The 24898-nt window shown below is 55.6% G+C and overlaps 1 protein-coding gene across 2 annotated transcripts in view; it reads left to right on the top strand.

Moving 5' to 3' along the window:
* Window positions 1–24898, top strand: part of LOC101686245 (pseudouridine 5'-phosphatase) — a 79505-nt gene that overhangs the window by 48021 nt on the left and 6586 nt on the right. Inside the window, exons 3-4 of one of the 2 annotated variants that reach the window (XM_045089270.1) lie at window positions 8912–9141; window positions 16359–16492. In XM_045089270.1, coding sequence (XP_044945205.1) covers window positions 8912–9141; window positions 16359–16492 — 364 coding nt within the window. The remainder of the gene's footprint in view (window positions 1–8911; window positions 9142–16358; window positions 16493–24898) is intronic. The other variant, XM_045089271.1, reaches the window with a different exon arrangement.

The following is a 24898-nucleotide window of genomic DNA, read 5'->3' as shown; positions in this document are numbered from 1 at the left end:
GGGTAGTTGGCCATTCTCTTCACTTACTAATAAGACAGATGGAAGAAAACACCGAAATTCAATATGCTTTTCTTTAAAGAGTGTCTCTGTCTTTCTGGAATCCCTGCAAACCTAGGAGGCCCAACGTTCTCCAGTCAGGTGATGAGGTACGCCAGGGAGAGCAGCCTGACCCGCGTGCCTTTGCGAGGTCCGGTGGCCACCGACAGCCAGCCACACCTGCCGGGGTCTCTGTAAGGATCCCCGTCGTTGGCCGTGTAAGGACTGGGCTCCCGACCCTCCAGCGTTTACTGGAGTCTCCCAAGGCACTTGACAACCACTCAGGGCCATTTCTTTTGGGCAGAAGAAGCAAAGCGAGGACAAAACTTGCTCTCCTGTTGTCTCCTCCTTTATGTGACACAAAACAGGGGTCTTGACTCGGTTTGGGAAGCAGAGACCGCCGATTCTGAGTTTTCCAGGTGACGTCAGCAGTTAGGAAGGGCAACGTGTGTCCCTTGGATGGAAGAGACGACCGTGTGCCGAGGTGGGTAGAGCTTGGGACTGGTGCTCAGGGCAGAGAGCAGGACCTCCAGGATGTCTCCAGATCCTCCTGGAACAGACGATCTCCTTGTCGGGAAACCCAATGCCTTTGTGAGTCAACAGGCCAAATGCAAAACAGTGCGTGTGATCAAAGCGTCACTTTACTACCTAACTTGCCGGAAATGGCCCTTTTCTGAATGTCCCACATTTCAGAAAATGATGTGCAACCCAACCCAGATGGTCTCTGGGTCGTACAGTTCTTACTTGACTGATTTTCTTTGTCTACGCTGCAACACACCTACTCAAACCAAACCTCAATCACTCTGATAGAGCAGCCTGCTGAAATCTCCTCCTTAAATTGCCATTGAATGTGCGTAGACAAAGAAAATCAGCGCCCTGAACCCCGTTCAAACAGTCCGTGTCCTATCAGATCGTCCCTCAGAACGGGCAGCAAAGACTCAAGGTCCCAGAGCTGGCACCACGTTCCCGGGGCGGGCATAACGTTTTCACCTTTGTGTCTGAGCCGCCGTACTGATGTCCCGTGGACCGATGGCGTCCATCAGAGACACGCATCTCTCAGCGTCGTGGAGGCTGGAGGTGTGAGATCTAGGGGCCGGCACGGTGAGCTTGTGCTGAGCTGTGCCTCCTCTTCTTACAAGGGCACCGATCTCCTTCGGGGGCTCCTCCTCATGGCCTCACAGGACCCCAGTCACATGCCAAAGTCTCCCCATCCAGCACCACCGCACCAGGGCTCAGGGCTCCGACGTGGGGAATTTCAGGGGGATCCAGTCCACACCAATGACAGTCTCTTGCCTGGAACCATGTGAAGAGGGCAGCCCACCCCGTCCCATTTTATAAATGACCCGGCGTTCTGTCTGCCGTGGAAGAAACCGAAAGCAGCACAGGACCTGGGATACGGGGGCTCAGGCCAGGTCTGTGTGACCTCAGACGGTGGTTGACTTACAGGAAAGGGGGGGCAGATATAAAACACTGATTATCACAGTGGGATTTGCTGGCACGCGGACCCCTCTCCAGGCTGGGGACTGCGGACCAGAGGAGCACGGACAGCACTGCTCCGTGTCCTTCCTTCTCGTAACGTCAGGCGTGCTCTGATGCGGGACACACAGGAGCAGCCCAGCTTCCTCTTCGAAGCAGGAATTGCCAAGACAGGGCTTCACAGCCTCAGCAGTACTGACACTGGGGCCACATGCATCATTCTGTGGGGGGCGTCCTGTCTGCCGTAGGATGGACACGGACCAGCCTCCCACCACGTGTCCGGACCGGTCCCTTCCCCCGTTGTGACCACCCAAACCAGAAATCTCCAGACATTGCCGAACATGCCCCAGCAGGGCTGGGAGCACATACCCCTCTCGTGCTTGAGAACCAGGGCCTTAAAGGAAACGGGAGGTCAGGAAATCACTGTCGCGGGCCCTTGGATGTGGGAGGAGGCGGACGGGAATGTCCGTGCACCCGGGCCGTGTTCACAGTGAAGCATCGGTTCCCGGGAGGGGAGCCCTTCCCCTCCGTTGCCGTCCCTGAACAAGGGCTTGCCCTTCAAACCCTGCATCCTGGCACGAGGGTAGAACGTGCCGTCGTCCCCGGCCCCGTGCCTAGGGCAGAAGGAATTAGAGTGCACACTTGGAGTCGGGTCTCGTCGCTCTCCCGGGACTCTGGACACACGGCCTCTGGGCCTTCCGCGTCCAGACCCCGACAAGAAATCCGTCCCCTCAAAGTGCAGGCATGGCCGTGTGTGTCCTCGGAGTGAGGACAGGTGCCAACATACCCCTGCTGAGAACCACGGCTCCGCCACCTCCCGGGACCCTCCACGCCTCCCCGCCGTTGACCCCAGGGGACGGACTGCCCCCTGCCCGCTCTCTGGAGTCAGGAGTTAGGGACTCCCTGGGCCTCGTGCTCCTGCAGCGGAGAGAACATCTGTGAGGCTGTTTGTTCCTTTACCGTTCGTTCCCCGTCCCGAGCTCTGTCCTTCCTCGACTGCCAACGATTGTCCGATTGTCGCCGGAGCACCGTCGCCCTCACGGTCATGAATTTTGCCCTCTGCTCTGAGTCCAGGCATCATTTCTGCCCTCCTGCAGGAGTTCTGCCACCCGGGGGCCGTGTATTAACTTCCTGCAGCTGCTGTAAGGAGTGACCTCAAACGTGGTGCCTTAGGACAGCAGAGATTTATGTTCTTACGGTTCTGGAGACCAGGAGTCCCAGAACAGGCCTTGGCAGGGCCATACACCCGTCCTGAAACTCAGGGGAGGGTCCGTCTTGTCCGTCCCAGCTTCTCAGGGCCCCAGACGGTCACCGACCTGTGGCTGCAACTCTCCGTCTTTTGCATCTGTCCGCACAGGGCCATCTCTTTGTCTCTCCTCCTGGGGGGACACAGTTGCCATGGTCTGAATGTTTGTGCCCCCCACAAAATTCATAGCTGGAATCCCTAATCCCGCAGTGTGAACGTGTTAGGAGGTAGGGCTGTCAGGACATGAGCAGGTCATGGGGATGGAGCCCTCACCAGTGGGATTAGTGCCCTTAGAAAAGAGACCCCGTCCAGCTAGCTAACCCCTTCCCTGATACGAGGACACAGGGACAGGCTGATCGTGCTCCAAGAGGACCCCACCAGCGTTGGAATCTGTGCTGCCTTTATCCTGACTTCAGCTTCCACAACTCCTGAGAAATAAATACCTGTCGTTTCAAAGCCACCCGGTCTGGGGGTTGGGCACGAGCCACTGCATTTAAGGCCCACCCTGAATCCAGGATGATCTGTTTCTCCAGGTCCTTAATCATGTCTCTTTCCAAATAAGATCATTAGACTAATGATCTCAGGGGGCCTCCCCCGAATGATTGTTGAGGGCCACCAGTCAGCCCTCCAGACTGAATCTCTTATACCCGGGTGTTAGCCTGCTTGCCCTCCGTGACTGTGAAAGCCACCTTCCAGGAGAGGCGGTCTGCCCCAGCCCCTTACTCGTGGCTGGGACCGGGTCAAGAGGGCCACACCTTGTCCCCAGGATGCATGTGTAGAAGGTCTGGGCTGGGCTGAGTCCTCCACAGTTTGTGGTCCCGGGACAGCATCAGTATCTGGTTATAGGTAGCTGGGGGCATTCATAGCTCACAACACGACCTTCCTGGGTCTAGCTCTACAGAATTCCAGACTCTGCGCCCACTCCCACGTTCTTCCTGGCGTGCACATGTCTGTATGACTTTTATCTCCCCTGATTGTACTCCTCACCGTAGGTCTGTGTTTAGGGTGAGGTTCTGAACACGACGCCCAAGCTAGTAGGATGTGCACGGATCTCTCCACTCCGTGCACGAGTTCCCAAGAAATACCTCCATTCTCAAAATACCTGTCAGCTCTCAATCTTTTCCACATTTTTCCTTCTCCAGATCCGTGTTAGTGGCAGCGTCCGTGTTCTCTCTCATCAATCTTAGGTCTTTAGGAGGAAGAGGACAGCATTTTTCCCATCAACACCGCTGATTCTTCACATTTCGTGTGTCTTCCCCTGGAGATGAATCGCCCGAGAGCTGACTGTTTGTAGCAGTAGCTGTCTTCCTGCCCTTCCCTTCAACGACTTCCGCACACCAAGGGCCGGAAGCTCTTAGCCGGGTTTCATTTATACACTTAATTAACCAGCTTCTCTGCAGGGCAGAACTGCACTTACGGTTTTAGTCTTTTACGGCTCGGGGGCCGTGACTACAGAAGAGAAGGTTGATGTCCAGTAGTTAAAAGATGCAAAAGTTGTCCTGACAGTGGCCAGCATCTGTCTGGGGCTTACCGTCCTGCCTGTCCGGGAGTAGATCACCGAGGTGGTCTTACGTGCGGGACCGTGTCCTGGCATTCGCAGGGAGCAGCTCCATGAGCAAAGCTGGTCATGGCTGTTGGGGTGGACGATAATCCTGAGCGTGAAGATTTGATGGACGTTTGCCCGATGTCCCCGCAGAGGACTGTGGTCACATCCTTCTCTCGGGTTTCCTGTTCACCCTGGTCTCAGCCACGGTCGGGACGCTCCGGATGCTGGGGCTCGTTGGAAAACAGTCCAGCAGAACCTCCCCTGTGATTCATTCCCGTATTGATACAGACGTCGAATCTATCCCCTCCCACGTAGGCTTGTTGCTGAGCCTTTGGGTCTGTGTATGCCTCTTCCGTTACGTTACGTGCAGGACAAAACACAATGTGGACGGGATTACCTCACATGATAGAAGCTGTATTATTACTATTTTTTTTTTAATGAATAGCATAAAAGAACATTTTCAGCAAAACTTTCTTTTCCCTTGTGTTTTAGAGAGAGCCAAGGGTTCATGCTTTGTTTTTTTTCCCTTTATTTTTTTGTTTGTTTGTTTTTAATCTTGGTTTGTCCTCTTGTAATCTAGTAACTTGAAAGTTGTTTTAAATTCATATTATTTTGGGGGCTCCTGGGTGGCTCCGTGGGTTAAGCTTCTGCCTTTGGCTCAGGTCGTGATCTCAGGGTCCTGGGATCGAGCCCCGCATCGGGCTCTCTGCTCCGCAGGGAGCCTGCTTCCCCCTGTCTTTCTGTCTGCTCCTCTGCCTACTTGTGATCTCTGTCTGTCAAATAAAGAAATACAATCTTCTTTAAAATAAATAATCTTAAAAAATAAATAAATAAAGCGAAGACGTCCCACTCACTATCAGTCACAGAGAGAATGGTCCGTTGCAGCCTGAACAGAAGAATCCTCAACAAGAAACAGTCATCGGGGACAGGCCCCAACGGGGGAAGATGACCTCGGCACCTTCTGTTAGAAACCTGCCTCCCCTGGGACCCAGCCAAAGAGAAGCCATCATCATACTGGACTCCTGAGTTTCTCCAGCACATTTGCGTCCGGAGCCACCCCTCCCACTTCCTCCTCCTCCTCTGTGAAATAATGTCCTCTCTTCTCTGTGTCGGGCCTGCCCACCGTGCTGCCGTAACCCGCCTGTCCTGGCTTGCGCTTCTCCGTGTGTCCCGAACCCGCCCATGTTTGCTGCGTGAGCACCCGGCGGGTTTATTTTTAAGGTTCATAGTCCTCACCTGGAATGCCTGTATCCAGACACAGTTTCGCCATTGGCTGTTTTTCTGTCCCGCCACCCACCTCCGGGAAGTAAAGGTTTTTAACTGAAATGTAGTTAATAGATGGAACCCGTGGTTTTCATCAGTGGTGGCTGCAAACGAATCGAGTGTTTTGGCACCTTCCTCCTGTTCTGCACAAGACCAGCACGGGTTGAACTGTTCTTACGCGCGAGGGGGTTAGTGCACGAGATGCACGGGTCTGCGGTTTTCTCCTCGGGCTTCTGTTCAGCTCTGGTCGCGGAGAAACATTGGTATCAAGAATGAGTCAGAATGCCTTCACTCCTGTTTTCTGGAAAGCTTGCCCAGAATCGGTGTTGTTTCTCAAACGGTCGTTCGCAGTTCACCAGGGAGGCCATCCGATCCTGGATAGGAGAAAGGTTTGTTAACTACACATTCTCTCGGAGGTATAGGGCTGTTGAACTATTACGGTCTTTTTGAGTGAACTTCATATCTTTCAAAGAGTCTGTCCATTTTATCTAAGCTGTTAAAGGTATTGGCTTCAATTTTCTCTTAATCCCGTTTTTTTAAAATTTAAGTTTATTTTTCTCAGGCTTCCAAGCCTCACTGTGTACGCACCCCACCCAGGGCTCCATGCGACCCGTGCCCTCCTTAATACCCACGGCCAGGCTCCCCCATCCCCCACCTCCTCCCCTCCAAAACCCTCAGTTTGTTTCTCAGAGTCCACAGTCTCTCATGGTTTGTCTCACATTTTTTAATCCTTTTGATGGATTTAAGGATCTGTGGTAATGTCCTCTGTTTGATTACTAGCACTGTTAAATTTGGATCTTCCATTTTCTTTTCCTTTTTTTTTTATCTTTAAAAAAATATTATTTACTTTTTAATTTATTTGACACAGAGAGAGATCACAAGCAGGCAGACAGGCAGGCAGAGAGAGAGAGAGAAGAGGTAGCAGCTTCCTGCTGAGCAGAGAGCCCGATGCGGGACTCGATCCCAGGACCCTGAGACCATGATCTGAGCCAAAGGCAGAAGTTTTACCCACTGAGCCACCCAGGTGCCTCTCTTCTAGTTTTCTTAATGGGACAACTTAGATTGCTGGTTTTACACCACCTTCTTCGGAGTTAAGCCTGTCGTGCCATCAGTTTTCCTCTAAACAATGTTTTATCCACTTCCCACAAATTTTGATACATTTGCTCTTTGTTCTCTACCCCAGATCATCTAATTTCCCCTTGTCACGTCATCTTTGACTCATGTCTTACACAGAACTGTGTTGCTTCATGTCCATATATGTTTTCCCACCTGCCTTTCAGTTACCGATAACTGTTGTAATTCTTTCATGGTCGGAGCACATATTTTGAATGATTTCAATTATTGTAAAACATTTTAGAGTGTTTTACAGCTTATGGACTCACACTCTGTCTTGTTGAACGTTCTGGGTGCCCTCGAAAATCGTTGGTATTCAGCTGTTTTGGGTGCCGTGGTACATAAACGTCGATTCGGTTACGTTGCCGGGTAGCGTTCCTGAAGTCTGCTGTGTCGTCCTCTCTGTCCACGTGTTTTGTCCATTAGTGACGGGAGTTTGAAACTTCGGTCTGTTTCTCCAGCCAGTGCGTTCGTTTGTGCTTTACGTGTTTTGCAGCTGTGTTAGCAGATGCTTACACGTTTAGAATGACGTCTTGCTTATCCGTTGACCCACGTGTCATTATGAAGTGTACTTGGTTATCTCTGAGACTTGTCATGCCTTTTTATTCTTTTTTTTGAGATTTTATTTATTTTTATTTGACAGAAAGACAGTGAGAGAGGGGACAGAGGCAGGGGGGTGATGGGAGAAGGAGAAGCAGGCGTCCCACTGAGCAGAGAGCCCAATGCGGGGCTCCGTCCCAGGACCCTGAGATCATGACCGGAGCTGAAGGCAGACACTTAACAGACGTAGCCACCCAAGCGCCCCATCATTCCTTGTTTTAAAGCACACTTTTTTTGCTATTCATATAGCTCACCCTGATTTTGACAGTAGTTACAAAATACATGGGTTTTATTTATAGACATAAACATCCATTTACTTTTAACTTGCCCGAATATTATATTTCAGTTTTCTGTCGATAGTAGGTAATAGGATATCACTTTTTTTTTTTCCATTCTGATAGTCTCTAATGTGCCCATATTAGTAGTGTTTATAAAGCTTCCAGAAGGTCCTGACCCGCTAATTCCTTCGTCTCGGCCCTGTCTGTGTTCATTTCTGTTGATGGGTGTTTCGTCCTGGCCCTACGCTGTATTCGTCTGCCCTGCGGAGGTGTGGAGGCTCGACCGGACATCAAACACAGCGAGTTTCACATCCGGCACAGTTCTAGGTTTCGCTTTCTTTCTAAAGAAGTTTTAATGTCGTTCTGGTGCCGAGTTAAGATCTACACCTTCCTTTGAACGTGGCAGGAGCATTTCTCTTAAAGGTCAGGTGCTCACAGTGTTTGCTGTAGGCGTGGGAGCAAGAAATGGGTGTGCCCGTGTTTTCTGTAGCAATTAAGGATGTAGGGACACGGCCTGGTGCAGTTGCTCCAGCAGTAATGATTACACGACTGTTTAAGAGACGGTCTCAGGTCATTAGTGCCCTGTGTGGGTGTAGACGCTCCCGGCACACTCAGCAAAGGTTTCCAGGGGGCCAGTACTGCTGTGTGGGACATGGGTCTGATAACCAGCCCTCTCTCCAATGGTATTCGGCCCCGCGTCCCCGCACGGGAGGCTCGCCGTTGCTGAGAGTGTGGCAAGGATCCTGCCCTGTCGTGCCCTCCTGTCGTGGCTCTGCGGTGTTTCCTCCTCCGTGGCCTTATGGGGTAGCCCTACAGCTTTCCTTCAGCTCCCACCGTTGTCCTGGGGCTCCGGAAGGAGCCCTTTCAGGGTTCCCTCTCCCCAGCTGGGTGGCGAATGACTGAAATGCCTTCAGTAGCACACGAGTGTTCCCCGAAAATACCAGCAGCATAATCATTGCCAATTCATTGCTTCAGGAAACAAAACCAAACCAAACCTGATCCACCAGGTGCAGAGGTGCCTCCCTGGGCTCACTCGGCCTGCTTTCCACCTTGCAACAAAACAGGACCCGCAAACAAGGCGGTGTTGCTTTCCAGTAAAATCGCCTTTGGTTACTTTGGGAGATGCTATAGCGAAGCCCCAAATGGCTTTCTGAGGTTTGGTTTGAGTAGGTGTGTTGCAGCGCCCTGAACTCCGTTCAAACAGTCCGTGTCCTATCAGATCGTCCCTCAGAACGGGCAGCAAAGACTCAAGGTCCCAGAGCTGGCACCACGTTCCCGGGGCGGGGGGGAGGGGAAGGTATGGCACTGCCCTCCTCCACCTCGCTGAAGAAGGCTCTCCCTTCTCCTCCCCAGGCGTGGAGAAGCTGATCCACCACCTGCGAGAGCATGGCGTGCCCCTGGCCGTAGCCACCAGCTCTGGCTGTGCATCCTTTGAGATGAAGACCAGCCGACACAAGGAGTTCTTCAGCCTGTTTGACCACATCGTTTTGGGTGATGACCCCGAAGTGAAGAATGGGAAACCGGACCCCGACATCTTCCTAGCCTGTGCGAAGAGATTTTCTCCTCCGCCTCCCGTGGAGAAGGTAAGGCCCCCAGTGAGGAGAAACGTGGCCCGGGGCAGCCCCTGAGCAGGGTTTGTCCACGACTGAAGCGCCTTGTGTCCACTGTGGGAGAGCCACCGTGAGAGTGGGACCGGGGGGAGGGGGCGACCCAAGGACCGGGACACGATCAGATCCCATCAGCTTGGCGGGAGGGGTCAGCAGACCAGTGATCCGGGATGCGTGGATGGGACATTAGACAGCTTGTGTGGGACGGCCCGGTGGAGGTGCTGCAGGGAAGGGGCTCTGTGCATGGGGCAGGACCGCACCCGGACTGGCCAGGAGCAGCCTTCGAGGAGCCTGCTGGTTGTGACAGCGAGGGCACTCATCAGTGCTCACAGTAGCCCCCGCCCCGCCCCCACAGGTGCTTGTCCCGGAGGGGTTGTTCCTGCAAGGTGTCTGCTCACAGTGACCTTGGGCTTTGTGGTGACCTCTCCAGGCTTCTGTTTGTCTGCAGGCCCAGGGCATGGGTGGGGTGGTGGTCCAGGGCTCCCTCGCCCGTCTGTGCACAGTACTGCATCATGCAGGTGCACAGTGCAGATGGGGCAGGGGTGTCAGCCACCGGGAAGCACGTGTCCAGCCGCTGGACAGTGTGGGTGCAGCTCTGCCTCAGATTCTCCTGCCTGCACTGTTCCTGTTTGCACGGGGAGCTGAGTCTCCCTATGCGCCTGCGGATTCCAGAACACGGGAGACAGTGTGGGGAGAGGGCGGGCGGAAGTCTGACTGTGCGCCTGCAGATTCCAGAACACGGGAGACAGTGTGGGGAGAGGGCGGGCGGAGGTCTGACTGTGCGCCTGCAGATTCCAGAACACGGGAGACGGTGTGGGGGGTGGGCTGAGGTCTGACTGTGCGCCCCTGCGGATTCCAGAACACGGGAGACAGTGTGGGGAGAGGGCGGGCGGAAGTCTGACTGTGCGCCTGTAGATTCCAGAACACGGGAGACGGTGTGGGGGGGTGGGCTGAGGTCTGACTGTGCACCTGCAGATTCCAGAACACAGGGAGACGGTGTGGGGGGGTGGGCTGAGGTCTGACTGTGCGCCTGTAGATTCCAGAACACGGGAGACGGTGTGCACAGGGGGCGGGCTGAGGTCTGACTGTGCGCCTGTAGATTCCAGAACACAGGGAGATGGTGTGGGGGGGTGGGCTGAGGTCTGACTGTGCACCTGCAGATTCCAGAACACGGGAGACGTTGTGGGGGGTGGGCTGAGGTCTGACTGTGCGCCCCTGCGGATTCCAGAACACGGGAGACAGTGTGGGGAGAGGGCGGGCGGAAGTCTGACTGTGCGCCTGTAGATTCCAGAACACGGGAGACGGTGTGGGGGGGTGGGCTGAGGTCTGACTGTGCGCCTGTAGATTCCAGAACACGGGAGACGGTGTGCACAGGGGGCGGGCTGAGGTCTGACTGTGCGCCTGTAGATTCCAGAACACAGGGAGATGGTGTGGGGGGGTGGGCTGAGGTCTGACTGTGCGCCTGCAGATTCCAGAACATGGGAGACGTTGTGGGGGGTGGGCTGAGGTCTGACTGTGCGCCCCTGCGGATTCCAGAACATGGGAGACCGTGTGCGGAGGGGATAGGCAAAGGTCTGACTGTGCGCCCCTGCGGATTCCAGAACACGGGAGACGGTGTGGGGAGGGGGCAGGCTGAAGTCTGACTGTGCGCCTGCAGATTCCAGAACACAGGGAGTCGGTGTGGAGAGAGGGCGGGTTGAGGTCTTACTGTGCGCCACTGTGGATTCCAGAACACGGGAGATGGTGTGCGGAGGGCACGGGCAGAGGTCTGACTATGCGCCCCTGCGGACTCCAGAACACGGGAGATGGTGTGGGGAGGGGGCGGTCTGAGGTCTGACTGTGCGCCTATAGATTCCAGAACACAGGGAGTCGGTGTGGGGAGAGGGCGGGTTGAGGTCTGACTGTGCACCTGTAGATTCCAGAACACGGGAGACGGTGTGGGGAGGGGGCGGTCTGAGGTCTGACTGTGCGCCTATAGATTCCAGAACACGGGAGACGGTGTGGGGAGGGGGCGGTCTGAGGTCTGACTGTGCGCCTATAGATTCCAGAACACGGGAGACGGTGTGGGGAGGGGGGGGGGCGGAGGTCTGACTGTGCACCTATAGATTCCAGAACACAGGGAGTCGGTGTGGGGAGAGGGCGGGCGGAGGTCTGACTGTGCGCCTATAGATTCTAGAACACGGGAGACGGTGTGGGGAGGGGGCGGGCGGAGGTCTGACTGTGCAACTGTAGATTCCAGAACATAGGGAGATGGTGTGGGGAGAGGGCGGGTTGAGGTCTGACTGTGCACCTATAGATTCCAGAACACAGGGAGTCGGTGTGGGGAGAGGGCGGGCGGAGGTCTGACTGTGCGCCTATAGATTCTAGAACACGGGAGACGGTGTGTGGGAGGGGGCGGGCGGAGGTCTGACTGTGCAACTGTAGATTCCAGAACATAGGGAGATGGTGTGGGGAGGGGGGGCGGGTTGAGGTCTGACTGTGCACCTATAGATTCCAGAACACAGGGAGTCGGTGTGGGGAGAGGGCGGGCGGAGGTCTGACTGTGCGCCTATAGATTCTAGAACACGGGAGACGGTGTGGGGAGGGGGCGGTCTGAGGTCTGACTGTGCACCTATAGATTCCAGAACACAGGGAGTCGGTGTGGGGAGAGGGCGGGTTGAGGTCTGACTGTGCGCCTATAGATTCCAGAACACGGGAGACGGTGTGGGGAGGGGGCGGGCGGAGGTCTGACTGTGCACCTATAGATTCCAGAACACAGGGAGTCGGTGTGGGGAGGGGGCGGGCGGAGGTCTGACTGTGCAACTGTAGATTCCAGAACATAGGGAGATGGTGTGGGGAGAGGGCGGGTTGAGGTCTGACTGTGCAACTGTAGATTCCAGAACACGGGAGACGGTATGCAGAGGGGGTGGGCTGAGGTCTGACTGTGCGCCCCTGCAACATTCCAGAACACAGGGAGTCGGTGTGGGGAGAGGGCGGGTTGAGGTCTGACTGTGCAACTGTAGATTCCAGAACACAGGAAATGGTGTGCGGAGGGGGTGGGCTGAGGTCTGACTGTGCGCCCCTGCAACATTACAGAACACAGGGAGACGGTGTGCGGAGGGGGCGGGCAGAGGTCTGACTGTGCAACTGTAGATTCCAGAACACTGGAGACGATTTGAAGAGGGAGCGGGCTGAGGTCTGACTATGCGCCCGTGCAGATTCCAGAAGGACGCGGGGACTGATCGAGAGGCTGGTTTCTCTTGTTTGTGTGCTGGCAGCAGGGAGATCACTGCTCAGGTGACCATGTGTCTGTTGGCTCCTGGGTTGCGGGACGTTGGGCGGAGTTGGTGAGGTCCTTACTTCGTCACTTCCGGGAAGAACACTTCATGGTCGTTCTTTTCTCGCTCCCCAGAGAGCCCGAGATGGAGGCAGGCCCTTTTCTAACACGAATCCCGGGTGCTATTCGGTTGACAAGAGGATGCACAGCCTGTTTGCACTGAAGCTGAGGGGTGGGGCACGTTTCGTCAATCCCGTCCGTGTGTGTCATGTTCTGTTTTGTTTGGCTCTGGGTCCGCTGAGTAGCTTGACCTGTGATGGCAGTAATTATGAGTGAGTCAGGGCTCACTCACTGTGGACCCGGGCACAGTAAAATACGTACGATACATGGACACGGGTGGGTTCAGATCTCTCCATGGAGTCCAGCTCGGTGGTTCTTGATGGGGGCGAGCCCATCGTGGCCGGGTCCCGAAGCCATGGACAGAAAGAGGGGCCCCTTGCAGGGCTGGCCGAACAGACCCGGGGTGCAGCGTGTGTTGGCTTCATGTCTCAGGGCATCGAGACGCCTGCGTGCTGGGCATCCCACAAATTCCATGGCTGTGTCTTCTTTTCCCCAAGAACCTCACTTCCTCGAGGGCTCTCTACCTTCAGAGAACCAAGTCCCCCTGCGAGAAGAGCCCCTTGTCTTGTCGGGCGCACGTTGCTGTTGATTCACAAGTGTCGTGCAGGTGCCACGTGTGCTGGACAGACGGGTTCGCAGAGCCATTCAGAGTCTGCGGCCCCGGCTTTCAGTGGGGTCTGCGGAGCTGATGGGAGCTCCCTAGGATACTGGCCCTCCGCGGAGCAGCTGGTGCAGCGGAGGCCGTGAGCGGGATAAAGGAGCTCCGTGTCGTTCCGCGATCGCTGTCCCTCCTTCGCAAGGCAGGGTGTCCGTGGAAACGTGGCATTTCCACGTTTGACAGTGGGTGAGGAAACAGGGTTTCTAGGGTTTCTAGGGAAGGTGCTCGCGCGCTCTCCTGCTCGCTTCGCAGGAAAACGTTCGCGGCGATCCCGTGGAGAGCGAGGGCGCCGCGGCCGTGTGAGCACAGGGCTCCGTGTAGCCGTGTCCCCGTGTTCTTCTCCCGACAGTATTTGTTTCAGACTTGTCGGAGGGAAACGAGCCCTTGCGTATCTTCACGGTCATTTAGCTCCTAAACTGTGCGAGGCATCACCCTTGTTGCTAATTAATCCGTGTTTATTGACGTGTGTGTTTGTCTCGCAGAACTGCAACCATTCTGGTCGTATTTCTTAGGCAAAGAGGGTCCAGGCTTTGGGGCTTTCTCGTTGGGTGACCTGCGCGTGCTAACACTGCAGGGAGGTTTGGCCAGGCCCCTTCTTGTGGGCACAGCCTTAACTTTGTACTCGGTTCTTTCTCCTGCCTCGTACGCAAAGCACTTGCAGAGAGGGATGTTGGAATAGGCAAAGGTTCTTCGACCACGTCCCGCTGCTTTCTGTTTGAGGCAGCACCGTGCCTGCCACGTTCAAGGGCATTTGCCATGATTCCTAAGTCGCTGGAGAGATTCACCGTCGCCGGCGGGCATTCATTATGCTGTGGGTGTCGTCCAATTAATTAGGTGCCGTGGTACTGCTAGGAAGGAGGAACAAGCAAGCGGTGTCAAAGGGAGAGATCCCGTTAACATGTTACTTACCATTCTACCAGGAGAAGTGCCCACAGAGCTGGCATGAACCACGTTCTCACGGAAATGATGATTTCTGAACTATGCACGTGTCCTTCTTTTGTGCTAAAGAGAAGCAAAAATGGTCCCATCTCAGAAAGTCCCCCCAACCTGTGACACAGCATGCAGTGGGTGGGAGCCGCCCGGACGGTCGAGGCCCCGTGGGGCGGGGTCACCTGTGCTCTGGTTCCCGCAGCACACCTGCTCCTGCAGCCTTACCGACGGAGCGGCCGGCCCCACACCTCGAGGCGGGTCGAGGGACACAAGCCGGGAGTCACCCCCAGGTCCTCGGGCGGTGTGAGCTTCCGTTCAAGTTCCTGGCCCCCGGCTGTGCACGCGTCTGGTGCAAAATGGAAAGGATGATGGCGCCGCGGACTCGGGATTGCTTGGGTTGACACGTGCTAGCAGTAAATCCCCACATCCGTTCCAAGAAGCGTCGTCGTAACTACTCTGCATGTTTGGGTTTTCATGCTAATGTTAAGAACTGAGTTCCAGGGTGCTTTCTTATTCCTCGATACTCTGCTTTCTTTTCCAGAAAGTTCTGTACATTAAGCGTTTCTATACCTAAAGAGTTAAAAAAAAAATGATAAACACATCATGGTTGGTGAGTTCTAATTGCGTAACGTCCCCCTGGCTGACCTGAGACCGTCCTGTCAGTGACAAAAGGAATGGCCCGAGCTGACTTCCCAGTGCAGGAAAAGGGCAGTGAATAGGTTGTTCCTGATCTTGTGACAAAGAGACATGTTCCTTTAGGGTCCCCTCTCAGGACCTCTTTTTCCATACGCCGTCTCTGTCCCCAGGGTCTGCACGCAGGCGTGGGCTGTCAGTGGGCTCCTGCCATCTCTGGCTCTGTGTGAAGAACGTCTTGACCTCCCAGAACGATGGGAAGCCAGCACGTGCATTGCTGGGTCAGAGTTCGGGTTCGGTCGGTGGCCAGCGGAGCTGTGCAGGGCCCTTGGTCTTTTGCGTAAGGGTACGTTGCTGAGGTAGCCTCCCACTGCCAGCACCCCGGTCCGGGCACAGCGGTGCTGCAGCAGCTTCTGGGGATGAGGAGTGTCACGGTGCCCTCGTGGTCTGCCTCCCCCAGGGCCCGGAGGGACCCAGTAGAGTCCGCCATTGCTGGCCAGGCCTCATGACCACTTTGTCCTCTTGTCTCTCATAATGACTGAGCAAAATACGGGTTTCGGGATTACTTAATGTCTCCTGCAACGTGGCTTACCTCCCTTATTGCATTAAAAAAAAAAAGTCAACTATCGTGAATATTATCTTCCGTTACTACCCTTTTATGTCTTCTGTTACAGAACCTACCTATTATGCTTGGTTTCCTTGGAGTTTCCATGAACGAGATTGCTGGCTTTTCCAAATTCCCAGCAGGGAGGAAAAACGTGTCCCATACTCTCTCTTAGGTTCCGTATCGGGTGCCTGTAAATTAAACCAACAAAAGGTCTGAGTAAGAGACAAGACAGATTTTTATTCACTTATGGATGTGGCAGTTCACAGAAAAAATGTGATTCACGGAGGCCGTTGGCATATGAGGCTTATATACCATCTTAATAGAGGCTGGAGAAAGACCGAGGGACCCGTCAGGAGGGCCAGGCACCGTCAGGAAAACGAAATGGGCTCTTAGAGCAGGTGGGAGCCGTGGTAGGTTGACGACAATGCCGTAATGTTTAGGTGACTTCCTAACGCAGACACTGCCTGGTGCTGGCCTCTGCAGCAGCTAAGACTCCACTTTCTCCCGCTGGAAAACTCCCAGGGACAGGCCTTCGGCAGTTGAATTCTTTAGGAGCCTGTGCTTTGTGGACGACAAGGAGAATTCACAAAAACCCTCTTTCTGCAGCTCTTGATCCTCAATTGTCCTCTGTGCAGTGTCATCCTCGAGCCGCTGGAGTGTGTTCTGGACTCCCTGACCCCGAAATGTCCTCTTTTCCGTTTCCAGCAACCCTCTGTCCCTTCTGTGCTGCCTCCTGTGCTCAGCCTCTCGCAGGCCTGACGCAGCGCCCTTTGTTTGCAGAGCTCCCTCGGCCTCGCTCCTCGCGGGAACGAGCTTGTCTCTGCTTCTCCTACGCTGGCCTCATCCCACACCTCCACCCACCCCAGGCGCTGTGGTCCCGTCTGCCCCCGTCTTTGCCTGGTCCGTCCAGCCCGCCGCGGCCTCCCCTGCGACCTGCTGCTCTCCTCCAGGTCCTCCGTTCCTGCCCACGTGCCTCCCTTGCCCTGCAGATTCGGTCCTGCCATCCTGCCCAGAGACCTCCTCCATGCTGGGGACCTCCACAGCGCCCCTGCCATCTCTGCAGACCTGCGGCAGCAGCACCCTCCCCTGCTGGCAGCGCCCTTGAGCGAAGACGACGGCGCGGGTAACTGCTCAGCTCTGTTCAGGGGGACTCGCGGCAAGCCCCCGGTGAAGCCGTTCACCACGGGGCGCCTGTTTCTCCCGCTCCTGCGAGAGCTTCACACACGCACACACGTCGTACGCACGTATTTCACACAGACATGCACGTCACACATGTTGTAAACTGCTGAAACGGGAGGCCAGTGGCGACGTTTGTGACCACTGGAGGGGCGCCTTCCCAAGTTATGCTTGTACTGTGCTTGTAGCAGCACCGGGGCTGAGCGGTTTCTCATTCTGCGTGCACTTGGGCACGGGCTGGTGACAACCGCGTACAGCCATTGCTGAGAACATCGTGCTTGTCGGGCCGTCACAACGACACGCACACTCGGAGCTCTCTGGGTCAAGCCAGCACGCTCCCAGGGGACATGGGACAGGACGTCAGACATTGAGAAGGAGGACCCGTAGCTAGGATTTTGGACGTTCACTAAGCGGCTGTGCACGCCAGTAATTCCTCCCCTACAGGAGCAGTCTTGCCCCAGTGGCAGAGCGGGGACAGCCCGCCAGGGCCCCCGTGGGTTTCTCCGTCAGACCGTGCTTTTGCCGCTCCAGGGTTTGTAAAGCTGGTGTGGTAGAGTCGCTGTGCTCCGCGCCCACGTGACTCTCCCCGCCTCCCGTGACCTCACGGTGCGCAGACCCCTCGGCTGGGCGGCCCTGTCCCTCGCTGCTTCCTCCCGCACTGTGTCTTCACCGGCTCCCCAGCGTTGCGAGCGAGCCAGGCACGGAGCCTTTTGTGCGGGCTGTGTCTGCAGATGCTCTGTGGGGATGAGAGAATGGGGCCCACGGTCGGGAAGCACGGGTGTCGGCACAGTCTGGGTTAAGTCAATACTCAGTGCATACGCCCTGGCGATTTCCAAGGACTGCGTTTAACAAATCTGGGGTGGTTTTGTGGTTCTTTTGGAAAGGCCTCTCCAAAGCGGGACACGTCCGCATTGCTTTGTGTATTTAAGCTGTAGCGCGGAGGTCACCTCAGGGGTTTGGGGAGTGTTGCACATGTAGCCCCTATCTCTGTGCCCTGGAAACTCAACCCCAGGCTGACAGGGACATCTCGACACCTGCTTCAGCCCACACTTGGCTGCAGCTTTGTCCCAAGTGTTTGCGAGAGGATCCAAATCTCTGCGGGGTGCGGGGGGCCTCGGACCCATCCGTCTTGAACACTGTCCGAATTCTGAAAAGCCCCATCCTCATTCCGTCAACAGGATTAAAGTGGGAGCTCTTGTCTCCTACACACAAGTTCGTCCCCCGGATGAACGCACGAGGCGTTGGGGTGTGGATCTTGCACAAGGGAGGCATGTTGGCTGCTCTGACGGGAATTTCTTGCCGACATCGCCTTTCTCAGCCATCAGTGAATCAGCACACGTTCTTCCTTCGTACTTTGGGGAAGATGATGGGTCTGTCTTATTAGCTACAGACCTCGGAGCACAGCTAGAGGGTGTGTGGGTTGTTTTTATCTTTTTCCACCATGATTTATAAAATCCGTAAGTAAGTATTTTGGATCAGCCTTACCTGTGCACTCGGAGGCTCAGCCCTGGACGAGTCCCTCCTAGGCAGTCCTCACCGCTGCTGTGGGCGGCTACCACACACGGAGTCAGTGGAAGCAGCCCTGGGCTTTATCTCTGGGTTCCCCAGGTCAGGATTCGGGCGGTGGTGTCCCAGCTTCCCTGCTCCAGCACGCGGGTGTGGCGTCAGGACCTACCGGGCCGCGCTGCTCTCCAGAGGCTGCGGAAGAGCCCGTGTCGCAGGCCATCAGGTCGTGAGTCGCCAGAATCCAGTTCCTTGCGGGGTAGGACCATGGTCCGCCTTCCCGGTTGGCTGTCCCTGGTGCTGTGCCCTCCGGTCCTGCAGGCCTCCTCTGATCCTGTCTCCCAGAACTTAGGAGGAAGCTGCTTCGAACCCTTCCTACCCTCGAAGTCTCTGTCTCTGTCTCTGCAGCGTCCCCCCCACTCCAGCCAGAGAACATGTGCAGCTTTTCCGGGAGCACCTGATCCGATTAGGAACCCCCCCACCCCACCTCCGCCGCCTTCCGTCTGGGACACCCGCCCTGCCTGGAGGTCCATGACCTGAATCCCACCCACAAAGCCCCTTCACCCCATGAGGGACCGCCGTCCCAGGTTCTGGTCAGTGAGGCGTGGACATCTTGGGGCCCCGTGCTGCCCACTTCCGTGCTTGCTCCCCGTTTCAGTTTCCCCCACTTACAGAATGCACAGAAGACGGTCATGGTGTGTTCAAATGACATGTGCTGCAGGAGTCAAGCTGCTCCAGGCCACCCCGCCCGGGGCTCCCTTCCTGGGACCCTTCTCCGCTGGTTCTCCACCGTCAGCCAGGGGTTCGGATTCTCATTCTTCGGGATCCTGTTGCTGACCCTTAGCGACTCCCCCCGGGTCCTGGGGTGCCCTGGTCGGGAGGAGGCTGGTGCCACACTCAGAGACCTGCGTCCCACACATGCCGGCACTCACTCGGTGGGGACCCCGTGTCTGCGCGACGGTCAGAGCTCCTCACTGCTGCTCCATTTCTAAAGGGAGAGAGTGTGCTACACACTGAAGAGATTGAAGTCTCCGGCATAAACCCACGGGTTTATAAATCCAAGCGTGCTTCCTCCTCCGTACTCCCCGGGCAGAGCGGGAAAGCCGGCGGACTGTACGGCGTCGGCTGGCTGCCGTCCCAGAAGAGAAGACCCGAGTACGGTTCTGAGATCACGCATAGGACTCTGGACAGGGATTGGATTCCGCTCAGAATCTTAGCAACCAATTACAATGCACATTCCATCTGCAAACCCCAAGAAGAGCCTCGGAAACGCGGGGCCTGTCCTGAATACTCCTGAGAGAAGCTCCAAGCCCGTTGGGACCCACGACCCCTTCCGCACTGTTCCCCACCCGGCTTCAGGGCTCCGGCGCCCTCTCCACAGCATTCCCTGGCTCTGCCCGGCAGTGCCCCTTTCCCATCACCCCGCTGCCAGGGGCCAGGACACCATTCTTGTCCTGCTCGCACGCTCCTTGTCCCAGCGTGTCTCCTGAATCATTGAGTCCAGACGGGAAGAGAGATGCCCGTCTGCATCCCAAGAGGTGATGTTTGCATTCCCCTTGTCTAAAGGAAGACGATGGTGGACGGGACACCCTCCTGGTGACCTGACCTTGTGTCCCCTTGGCACATTTTCTCCCGGACACTCTGCAGAGCCCACAGCTGACCAGGCAGGGGAGGGAAGGGCAGGGGTCCCAGGGCGCTTTACCTTTTTACTCACTTTCATGTCTGATGTGATGTCGACAGAACTGCACGCAGTGTTGCAGCCCTGCAGACATGGAGAGGGAAAGTTGGTGTCTGTTCTATTTATTGTGAGTCCCTTAAGGGATTTTGGAAGGAAAGTGGAGGACGTCTACGGAAACAAGATGAATGTATCTGTGTCAACAGGACTTCTGCCGCAGCATAGCGTATGTCGTGGAAAACTAAACTTCCCCCCAATACTTCTCCCTAAAACGTCTAGGGGACGTTCAGCGCCTTCCTCTGAAAACAAGCTTCTACCTTGGGGGAGCTCCGTAAGCAATGCTGACTCAACAGACTGAAGCACAAGCAGGACCTCCAGGGTCATGGCTGTGCTCCTTGTCCGTCACAGACCGACCCACAGTCCACCCTGGAGCCCACGGAATCTGCTTTCTGGAGACAATCTCCCTAGACAGGTGCATCGCAGAGCATTCTGGAAACCCTGCCCATGATGACATGCTACTGGACAGCTTAGAATCAAACATGAGCACGGGGCTCGGTAGACAAGACGAGGCGGTCGCACGCCTCCCCTGAGAACCAGCACGCCCTCCTTTCTGGTCTGCAAGGGCGCGGCGTGAAAACAGCTCCCCTCCCGTCAGTGGGCGTCTCGGGAGTGTGAGGGCAGGAGCCTCCACAGACCTTCATGAGCACCGCAGCGCAGGTCCGTTCACGGAGCTTCCCTGGCCGGGAAGCAGGTGGCTGGGTCGGCCGCAATGGGCAGGGACCCAGACACCTGAAGCTGCCGCGTGAGGGGCCGGGACACGCGCACCTCCCGTGTGACAGCGCTGCCCTCCCCTGGCTTGGGGACAGAGAGGTGAAGGCCCTCGATGCCCAGTGACCTACGGCGGCTCTCCCTGTGCGCAGACCACGTTCTCTGTCCTTGCCAGCCTCTCCTGCACAGGAGCTTTGGAGATGGCTTAGAAAACGCCCGTCCTCAGGGCAGCAAAGACACTCTACTCGCCCGTGACCATTCCGTGTGCCTGAGCCTCTGCAGCCGGCCCTCGCTGAGACAGCCCAGCGTGGCTGTGCCTTTGCTCTTCTGGGGACGCGGGGAGCTGGGCCACGGAGGAAACCTATATTCCCTTTGCCCTGACACATCTCAAGGCAGTTCTTCCACGAAGAAAGCGGTCGTCGACCGTTACATACAAGTTAATGCTCTACATGTGGTGTTAGACTCCGCACACCGGGCAGCCTGGACGATGGACATGTATGCTCTCGTGGTCCCGCAGGACGCGGGGAGCCCAACGTCAGGGTGCCTGTGCGGTTGGTTTGCACCCTCACGTGCCTTTGTCCTGCCGTGGCTTTTCCTCAGACCGTGGGAGTGCGGAGCAGAGCAGTCTCGCTCCTCCTCTTCTGTGAGGACTCCAGGCCTGTCTGACTGCCCCCCCCAACCCTGCGCCAGGGCCCATTTAACCTGAAAATCCCCCTAAACACCCTGTGTCCACAAACACAGTCACACCGTGGGAGTTGGTGTTCAGCGTGGATTTGGGGGGAGCTCAGTTCTGCCTGTGCATCACACGTGTAGGTGTAGTAATTATGTTCATGGATAATCTCCGCGGGGACGATGTCCTAGCTGAGCTCCTAACACACCAACTGACAGGGACCTCGGGTCACACCTTTGTACCAGGAGTGTCGTGCAGAACGCTGGGGAAGGCCGGTTTGATTTTGCACATTTACGTGCATGCGTAAAGTTGGAAGAGGAACAGAAGGGTTGTGTTGACTGTCCGGAAACTGCCAAGACATGTTTTATGAATCTTTCAAATCCTCAGTGCCTTTGAGAGCTTTGTCGGGCTTCTCCATGGCTCCTGACCAATTTGGTGGACACAGAATCTATATTATTAAAGGAACATTGGACAAAGGTTTCTGAGCTCTGTGCAAGTCCCTTGCTCAGCAGCTGATTTGCATGGAAATGCCTTAAAATGCACTCAGAGCCCCACAATGTAGTTTTCGTGAATAAAATGAGGCAGAATTTCCCAGGAAGCCTCCCATACGTGCCCACGACCACCCAGTTGTTAAATCCTACACTCCTTCAAAGGCTTTTCCTGAAAGGAATAGGGATCCGTTTAGTGGGGCCATTCGTTCATGGACGTAGCTTGGGACTCCAGAGGATTTGGTTGTGAATATGTTTATGTCACTGCCAGTTTTGTTCTTTGATTTCCAGACCAGAATTAACTCAGGAAGACAGTAGCCCTGCGACGTGCAAGGTACTTGTTACTTTACCAAAGCACATGTCGGGGGTGTCGAAGTCAGACATGGTTCCATAGGGGAGCACAGCACAGCTGGGAGCTGGGATCTACAACTGCAGGTAGGGGGATGGGTGCATAGTCAGTAGGGAGGTAGGTAAGTCAACAAATTGATGATAGTTAGCACAGGGAGGGAGAGAGGGAGGGACGGATAGATAGATGACGGATGGATGGATGGATGGATGGATGATGGATGGAGGGATGGATGCATAGCTAGATGGACGGATGGATGGAGGGAGGGAGGGGTAGACAGATGATGGATAGATAGAGGGACGGATAGATACGTAGATGATGGATGGAGGGAGGGATGGGTGGATGGATGGTGGGTGGAGGGTGGAAAGAATGGATGGAGAGATAGATGGTTGGATAGATGGGTAGATAGATGATAGATGGATAGAGGGAGGGAGGGAGGGAGAGATGGATGGATGGATGGTTGGATGGATGCATGGATGGATGGTTGGATGGATGCATGGATGGATGGTTGGATGGATGCATGGATGGTTGGTTGGATGGATGCATGGATGGATGGTTGGATGGATGCATGGATGGACGGAGGAAGGGAGGGGTAGACATGATGGATGGATAGAGGGAGGGATAGATAGGCTGATGATGGATGGAGGAAGGGATGGATGGATGGATGGTGGGTGGAGGGTGCAAAGAATGGATGGAGAGATAGATGGTTGGATAGATGGGTAAGATAGATGATGGATGGATGGATGGATGGATAGGTGATGGAAGGATGGATAGGTACCAGACAGATGGATGGATAGATGGAGTGAGGGATAGGTAGGTAGATGGTGGAGGGAGGGATGAATAGATGATGGATAGATGGACGGAGGGATAGGTAGATGATGGAGGGATGAGGGGGAAGGAGGAATGGATGGATAGATGTCCGATGGTTGGATAGATGATGGATGGAAGGACAGATGCATAGGTAGATAGATGGAGTAAGGGAGGGAGGAGTAGACAGATGATGGATAGATAGAGGAAGGGATAGATAAGTAGATGATAGGTGGAGGGAGAGATGGATGGATGGATGGTGGATGGAGGGTGGAAAGAATGGATGGAGAGATAGATGGTTGGATAGATGGGTAGATAGATGATGGAGGGATAGGTAGGTAGATGGTGGAGGCAGGGATGAATGGATGATGGATAGATGGACGGAGGGATAGGTAGATGATGGAGGGATGAGGGGAAGGAGGAATGGATGGATAGATGTCTGGTGGTTCGATAGATGATGGATGGAAGGAGGGTGGGGTGACAAGATGGATGGTGGGAGGACAGGAGAGGAGTGGATGGATAGATGGCTGATGGTTGGATAGATGGACAGATGCTGGATGGAGGGAGGGAGGTGTGACAGATGATGGAGGCAGGAAGGCAGAGAAGGACGCATAGATGGGTAGATGCTGGATGGAGGGAGGGATGGACAGATGGTAGATGGAGGCAGGAAGGGAGGGAGGAATGGGTGGATAGATAGGCGGCCAGTGGTTGGATAGACGGGTAGACAGAGGATGGGTGGAGGGATGGATACATAGATGACGGAGGGAGGAAGGCAGGGAGGAATGGGTGCATAGACAGCTCACGGATGGAGGCATGGCGGGTGGGGGGGGACGGACGGTCGATAGGCATGAATGCACGGCTGGATGCGCAGACGGCGGCGTGTACGGACAAACAGTACAAACAGAAGTCCTGATTAATACGCGCGAGCTTCTGTCACTTTGATCTTGCTTAAAGGTTTATGATTTAACGGGAGCCCTGACGAAGGGTATCCAGACGCGTCCTCACAGTACCGTGGTATGTACCCTCATGCGCCGTCTGACCAGAATGTGGAGATGAATACAACCAACCTTCGCTATGACTCCTGCCAACGGAAAACCCCTCAGAAATGAAGCTTACGGCCTCCGTCGCAATTTGATGTCTCACGGTGTAAGACCCGAACTTGGTATGACGAAATGAACGCAGAGCATTACATCTGCAAAAACCGATGCCCAGTTTTCCCTTAGAGACCGTGGTTTAGTCAGCTCTGCTTCCAGGGGTTAGAGTCTGACCATCCCTGCTGAGCCATGACGGGCACGCCCGTGAGAGTGCTTCACGGGTGCACACGGGCAACCCCAGATCATCATCGGAGCATTTGGGGAGTGAACCTGAAGTGAGTTCCTCTCCGACTTTGCTCCACCAAGAACGGAGAAGCCCTCTGTTCCCTCGAGACCATGTAGTCATGGGTGAAACGTGTGCCGGTTCCTTAAAAGTGGTGACTGCTGGAAACCCAGGATTAGACACCGCATGAACCCTTTAGTCACTCTGGGCACTTCTGTCCCGTGGGAACATGGGGCCGGAGTTGAAGACCGGCCCTTGTCCAGTCGTTCCCCTCCCTCTGGGGCCCCTGCCAGCCTGTCTTCACTCTGCGGACCTGAGCTGGTGAGGACACATGACCAGAGGGCACAGTGTGGACACGGACTCCCTCCTGACCCAAAGGCACAGTGTGGGGGGCTGAGCAGGAAGCATGACCCTGGCGTCACAGCAGAGGGGTAAATGGACAGGACACCGCTGGGTGGCTGTCCCTCCCTCCGGATCAGAGTCATCTAGCCCTGCTCCGGTCCCTCGTGGCTCCTGAGCTTACCTTACAGAAGCTGAGGGCTGCTGCGGCCCAGTCTCTCCCCGTCGCTCATCTCCTTCTCTGCCGAACCTGTCACAAAACCAAGCTGCCTTCCACCGAGACAGTGGCCCCCGCGCCCACCGGGTCAGAAAGGTTGGAACGACCTTTGCTTCCTGTCCCACGCCTCCTTTTGCTGAAGTATTTGCAGAATCCCATGCATTTCCGTGCATCCCACCGAGGTCTCACAAGAGCGTCTCACGCCGGACCAGCGCGTCCCAGG

The sequence above is a fragment of the Mustela putorius genome, unplaced genomic scaffold (assembly GCF_011764305.1).
Source record: "Mustela putorius furo isolate JIRA1106 unplaced genomic scaffold, ASM1176430v1.1 tig00003836_pilon_pilon_pilon, whole genome shotgun sequence".
NCBI lineage: Eukaryota > Metazoa > Chordata > Mammalia > Carnivora > Mustelidae > Mustela > Mustela putorius.
Note: the sequence above shows the minus strand (reverse complement) of the source record. Positions and strands in the feature narration are given on the sequence as shown.